Genomic DNA, 6,992 nt, shown 5'->3' on the forward strand with positions numbered 1-6,992 from the left:
AAAGACTTCATTGGTCATTTTCCACCACTTTCTGACAATTTATATACCAAACAATTAATCGAATCATCACGATAATAATGGCCAATTAACCAAGAATGAAAACAATCGTTAGCTGCAGCCCTAACATCGTAATACATGTTTCACCAGTCCAAAACGGAGTCATTTAATGTCAAGTATCTGCAGTACACAGTCCAAACCCATATTTTCCTTCCCCAACACAGCTGCAAACTCCACAGTTAGCCGAAAGCAGGCTTACTTCAACATGACCGTAACTAATCCAATTTAGATATGTCTGACAGTTGAATAGCTCTGCATTACAACTTTCCTTTGATGTTTTCTAATTATATTTCGTATAGTGACTGGTAGCGTTTTGTAATCTCTTCTTCCCTCTGGTGCCGCCACAGTCAATAATGTTTGAAGGTATAGAAAAAAGCTTGCACATGGTGTTTGCTTTTTTGTGTGTAGAGGTTTTTCGACTGGACTGAAATGACAGTGGTGTTGTTAGTGGCAAACAATTCAACACTTTGAATCTGTCAGTGTGGATGGAAACATGAAGAATGGGGTGAGCTCCAGTGCTGTGACGTAGATCCTGCGATTGTTAGGGAATGGAGGAGTGGTGCTATGGAGGGGTGGTGGTGGGGCCCCGCTGTGGTAAAACCCACCATTAGACGCACGAGCTTGGACAGCATCAACAAGATGAGGTCATTACTGAAAGATAAACAGTTACACAGGCTCTGGGGAAATTCTGCCTGTTGTTGTAATGAATGCACATTAAGGCCAATTTCATGTTAATTGTACATCCTCAGTCCTCCCATGTCATACACACAAGTTGGAGGAAGGAAACAGAGTGAGGAGACGGTAGATGTCATTGCTATAACATTTTCAGGATGTACGGTCAAGATTTAGGAGTGAACAACAGGCTAAAATGTGTATGAGTTAACACATTTATTATTGAAAAAATAAACAGAAATAATTTCTTTAATAGCTTATTATTGTGCAAGTAACCACTATTTCAATTGTCGATTAATCCACCAAATATTTTAGTAATTAACTGATTATTCGTTTGGCCTGTGAAAGTCAGAAGTTGGTGAAAAACTCAAGAGTCAAACGGGATGTCTTCATATTGTTTTGTCCAACTAACAAAAAACAAAAAAAATTTAAAATTTGAGAAAATGGAATCAAACAAGTTTTGGTGTATTTCTTGAAGCCAACTTAAATAATTAACTGATATCAAAACAGTTAAATTACTTAACTAATCCATTAATCAACTAACTGTTTCAGCTCTACTTTAAATAACTTCAAGCATAATAAACAACATATTCTTTAAGCAGACGGCACTCTAATAAAATAATTGTATAATTAAAAGTCTAAGCATATTATATTGCCTTTTTATTTATTTACTACGCTGCCCCATATTTACTGAAATACAACTGTGTCCAGCAGTAATATTACAGCAGGCGTACACTCAGCCCTCACAATCCATTAGCTGTTAATTACCTTAATTAATACCATGAAAAGGAAATGGACCTCAGCTCAATTAAATCAAACCGCAACAAGGCCAGCATGCTAACAAGCCTGCAGCTGGACTCCTATGGGAAACTAACCAGGGAGTATTGCAGGATAAGCATCCTCCTCATCAGGCTCTGGGTTCTGAATTACAGAAGACTGACAGTGATCTGCTGCCTCTACAGCTGCTGTCTATGACTCAGGGGAAACTGCAACCGGAGCTGTTCGACAAGTGACTTCATATCATGGCACTGGGCCAAGGTCAGAGTCAGCAACACTGATTAGGAGCAAGCAATCATGTTATCATGGTCAAGAAAAGAGTGAAGACAGGGAAAATGGTTGCTGCTACTGACAGAAATGAGCTCACTTCTGGGCAGTTCGTGTCCCCATTTAGGGCTGCACCAATAATCGAAATGTTATCAAAAATACAATATGGCGAAGTCGTATATCCACATCACAGAAGCGGCAAATTTTTTGATTGACAAAACAGCATTAAAAAGATGTCCTGCACAGATGTGTTGGCTTACAAATCTTGTTCTCCAAATTGGTACAGACCCCAATAAATGTGATTATCACAATATGATTTTTGTAAATAAAATCATGTAGTGCTATATCCATTCCACTCTTGTGACATTATATTTTTCAATCTCTTCATCTTATTTTTCCTTGTGTCGCCCATTTAGAAACTGATATTGTAACATTTCAGTCGGGCTACAGCTAACACTACTTTTTATTGTCAATTATTTACTCGATTGAATTGATTTCTTGTTTGGTCTATAAAATGTCAGATAATGGTGAGAAATCTTGATCAGTCCTAGGTGATGTCCTCAAATGTCTTGTATTGTCCACAAGCCAAAGATAATCAGTTTACTGTCATGGAGGAGTAAAGAAACCAGAATATGTTCACATTTAAGAAAGTGGAATCAGAGATTTTTTACTTTTATATCTTAGAAAGATTACTCAAGCCAATAAATCAATTATGAAAATAGATGGAGATTTATTTAATAGTTGACCACTAAACAATTAATTGCAGCGTCACATTTCAGCTCCACAGATGTTCAAAGGTTTGTTCTATCGAATGGAAATCAGGCTAAACCAACTGTCATCATTATTGTTTTTTAACTACCAATAGAAACAACATACTACTGACTTATAATGAAAAATATAAAGCAAACTTTAGCCTCCTTAGGGATCTTGCAGGATAAAAAGGCATACTAACTATGTAAAACATTTACTCCCATACATGCGGGGAGAAAGGCCTCGGTCCTCCGAAGGGAATTTTCAACTCTCATAGTTGAAGAGGAGCCAGGAAAGGCTGAGTCGAATGTCTATTCTCAAGTGGAAAAGTAGGCTACTAGGGTTACTGCCAAAAATACATAATTTTTGCACTAGTGGATCTTTCCTCCAGGCTGAAAGCATGGTTTACGACCAAAGACAGCTTCCCAACTAAAATGAGGATGAGAGTGAAAAAAATATGTGGGGTGTGCCAAATTACCACTTGAAAACAACCCTCTCTACATTTGGGGGCTCCATATTCTCTGGCACAAAGTTGAAAGCAAACACCAAAATGGAAACAGATGTTGAAACGAGCAAGAGCTGCTCAGCACTGCTGTATATTCCATGTTTTCATCTATTCTCTCTTTCTCTCCCGCTCTATCCTCTTTGCTGGCCAAACATAACGAGTGGGGGATGGAAAAATAAGAGTAAAACGGTGGTCACACTGCGCTGTGAAGTCTCTGATCAGACCCAACCCATCACCCTGAACCTGCAGTGGACAGCGGTCAGGAAACTTTGAGAGATGACTCTCTAAAAGGTCCGAGGGCACTAAAAATATAGATAGAGATCAGTGTATGTGCTTAGCTGAACGCAGAGCTGCAGAGGATCATGGGAAGTGGCTTCCTATCAGACCAACACAGCTGAGAGTCAATAATTTTGATATTCAGGTGGTGCCAAAGTCTTGAGAATCTACATTTGGAAGCCGCAAATTCTGTCACTTTTTTCCTGGCTTGAGATAAGAAAGAGTCTCGGGGTGTTAAAGTCTGGACTGTCCATGGAGTGTGTGGGAATATACATGTAGTTGCTCACGTTGTCTCACCAACAGATCATAATCCAAAAATATTAGGTAAATCTAAAAATCCTTACAAGAGAAACTGTTACTTGCATGTGTGATTTCTGCTTTAAAAAATGAGTTAAGTGATTAATTCATTATAAAGTAGTTGCCAATTAATCACCCGTCGATCGACTAAAGGTTAATCAACCAACTGTTTCAGCTTTAGGTTGTTTACAATAACCTGACCAACACTTTTAATATGCCTAGCTGCACAACAGCACGCGTTTGTTTATTCAAGCTAATTAGACCACCTGCTCAGGGTGAGCAGGTGGAGCTACGCTGGAGTAAAGTGAGGTCACCAAACTCCATGAACCAATAAGAATGACTGACATGTAACATCTTTGCTTAAAGCTTTTAATATTGTTGCAACCAACTATATACAGATTTTGGGGCTGGCTGTTGTTGACTTACTATTTATTTATTAATAATTGTGGCTCAAGCTTTGTAGTCAAATGACTGACTCAAGAATCATTTGGGTCCATGGGAAAAGTGTCATTTATAGACACAGTCGTTGGATGAAGGTTTCAGTTTCAGTCAGACAATGCATCTTCACCACAGCCTCTGTCTGCGGCCCGGCTGTTCCCAAACTTTGTTGGATAAAATGTACATCGCTGACACACACTGTCTGCAGTGACTCAGCTCTCTTTGTAATTAAGTATCAATCAAAAATAGGTATGTATGATGATGATGAGGATCGTGATGATGATAATACAAAGGAGGAACTGCCAGCTTTAAATAAATACTAGTCAATTCAGGACCAATCACACTGCTTGGCTCCACACTGTCAAATCTATAAAGGCATAATAATGACTGAGGTCCTACTATTCCAGCAGTCTTGGTAATACACAGGGATATAGGTCACGAGAGTGTTGGACCAGCCAAAATCAAGTAACACAGCCGACTGGAAAGTTTTCCTTCTGAATGTGATCCTAAAGGAAATGCTCTGATTAAAAAAAAAAAGATCTTCTATTCTTCTGCAAACAACTTTCTAACATCTGTTCCTCGTTTTTCTGCGAGAGGATGTTTCAGCAAAAGGAGCGGGGGCTGAGGGAGGAAGGAGTGAGGGAGGGAGGCGCTTTCTCAAAACTCTGGATAAATGAAGCGAGAGTGAGGAGGAAGTCGAGAGCAAACATCCCATTTTTCACAACATTTAGGCTGACGAATTAAGAGGAAAGAAGAAGTTGTTACTGAGTTATGATGTCAGAAGTGACTCTGCTGCCAGGAATACATCACGTGACAAACCGGCTGAAGAGCTCATTTACAATTTGGAGGGGACTTCAGAGGTCTGCCGTCATGCAAATACCCAATAATAGGTGTATTAATAAAAATAGATGATAGTTTTAGGTTGTACCGCCTGAAGTGGCTGGTGGGAGAGGACAGCTAAAACAATTAATTGAGTAGTTGATCGACAGAATATGAATCAGCAATTATACTGCTCAAGTCATGTTTTAAGCAAAAATGACACAAAAAAAAATCACTGAATACAGCTACTTTAATGTGATCTTTCGCTGGTTTTCTTTGCCTGCTACAGTAATAAACATAGCAGTTATTTTCTTGCATTTTATGACTCAAACCACGTAATGTGGGTGGTGGAAGAGGAGGTTTGAGCTCTGTACAGCTGAAATGATTAACAGAGTAGACGATGGACAGAAAATGAATCAACAACTACACTGCTGAAGTCATGTTTTAAGAAAGACAGACAACAACTCATTGGTTATAGCTACTTAAATGTGATTGCTTGTTTTCTTTGTCTTTTACAGTGTTGAACTCAATGACTTTGGGGTGTTGGACTATATGAGTATGTAAACTTGGGCTTTGGGAAATTGTAATGAACATTTTTCTTACTGTTTTCCTGCATTTTATGGCCCAAACTGGCTGACAGGAAAGGAAGCGTGAGCGTGAGCTAATAGAGTAATCGATTAATAGAAAATGAATCAGCAACTTTGCTGCTTAGTGACTGATTCAAGCAAAAATGGCTACTTAACTGTGACTATTTGCTGGGTTTCCTACAGTTTTGTGTTGGTAGACTACCTTGGTCTTTGGGAAATTGTAATGGACATCTTTCTAAATATTTTCTTACATTTTACTGGTAAAACAGTTAACTGACTGACAGATTAACCCATGGTTAAAATAATAAAATTGCTAGTTGTAGCCCTAGTGCTTTATCCTGTCAATACAAGCTGACAAAAGCATAAAATCCCAGTTAAATAGGAAGTATGGAACATTGTGATATTCTGCACACGAGAAAAAAACAAAGCTGGGGTGTCATACAGTTTAGTACAGTAGGCTTGACGTTTTTAACAATGGCATATGAAGGCCACTGGCACAGATTGTGACTTCCTGCATTCATATTTAACACATTTTACCATCCTTACATAATTTATAAACTGAAAACAGGCACTGGCACAGCTTGCCACTGCTCATATATGCGCACCATACACTGGCCAGTGAGTTTATGTTTGGTTTCCTGCCCCATCAGGCAGCCTCCCCGGCTGGCCCCAGCTTTCTTCGAGACAAAAATAGAAAAGTGGCAGGCAGCAAACAGCTAGCTAGTTACTGCTGATTAACGAAGGGTAGCAGGGCAGCTAGCTGGATACTTTTCCCTGTGATAAATAAATGACCATTAAGAAGGACAAAAGCCTGGTTGTCATCACTCACCTGAACCGCGGGGAGTCCTTCAAACATTCCTCGAAATCCACAGTTATCTTCATTTTGCCGCAGTGAGTCAAACCCGCAGACTTGCGCTCTCTTTGATTAAAGACAGTAATCCAGGCTCAGTCTTACGGGGCTAATTAGCTTGTTTGCTAACGTTACTGTACCTCTGTCCGACCAGCTGGCTCCACTCTGTCACCGCTCTGCTAGCCAGCTAGCCTCAGGGGCCAGCAGCTACGATTAAAAAGTCGCGGCAATGCGACCCATAAACGACTGTGTGTTGAATGTATGATTGGCAAAAACGCTACAAAACTGTCTGAGACGCAGCGGTCAGTCCCGAAAACAGAAAGTGTCGTCCGGGTAGCTAGGTCATAGCAGCCAGTGGGAGAGGAGCTTTTCTTCAACGCACATACTACAGACCCACACGCAGATCGTCTACACTGGGAACAGATGGATCACTCCGCATCTGCGATCCAGTTTATGGAAATGGGCTGAACTTTGGTCTGACATTAACAGAAAAAGAAAGAGGAAGTGGTCTCTGTTAATATACAGCTACAATACAAAATAATACAATAAAAAGATAATAAAAAGAAGGGAAGTGTCAATCAGCAGCATGTGCAGCCAAGATTGTACACCCAAATCATATTTTACATTAAAATAAAGGACCACCCAGTGACTATGCCACACACAGTCTGAATTATGAGGAACCCTTCTGGCATATTTT

The 6,992-nt window shown here is 39.7% G+C and overlaps 1 protein-coding gene across 2 annotated transcripts in view; it reads right to left on the minus strand.

Moving 5' to 3' along the window:
* The window catches only part of acap2b (ArfGAP with coiled-coil, ankyrin repeat and PH domains 2b), a 56,549-nt gene extending 49,896 nt beyond the window's left edge, over positions 1–6,653 (minus strand). The window contains exon 1 of one of the 2 annotated variants that reach the window (XM_073475997.1): positions 6,275–6,653. In XM_073475997.1, the coding sequence (XP_073332098.1) occupies positions 6,275–6,327 (53 nt within the window). In that variant the 5' untranslated portion in view covers positions 6,328–6,653. The remainder of the gene's footprint in view (positions 1–6,274) is intronic. The other variant, XM_073475996.1, reaches the window with a different exon arrangement.
* Between the last annotated feature and the right edge of the window lie 339 nt (positions 6,654–6,992).

Source organism: Pagrus major, chromosome 11 (genome assembly GCF_040436345.1).
Source record: "Pagrus major chromosome 11, Pma_NU_1.0".
Classification (NCBI taxonomy): domain Eukaryota; kingdom Metazoa; phylum Chordata; class Actinopteri; order Spariformes; family Sparidae; genus Pagrus; species Pagrus major.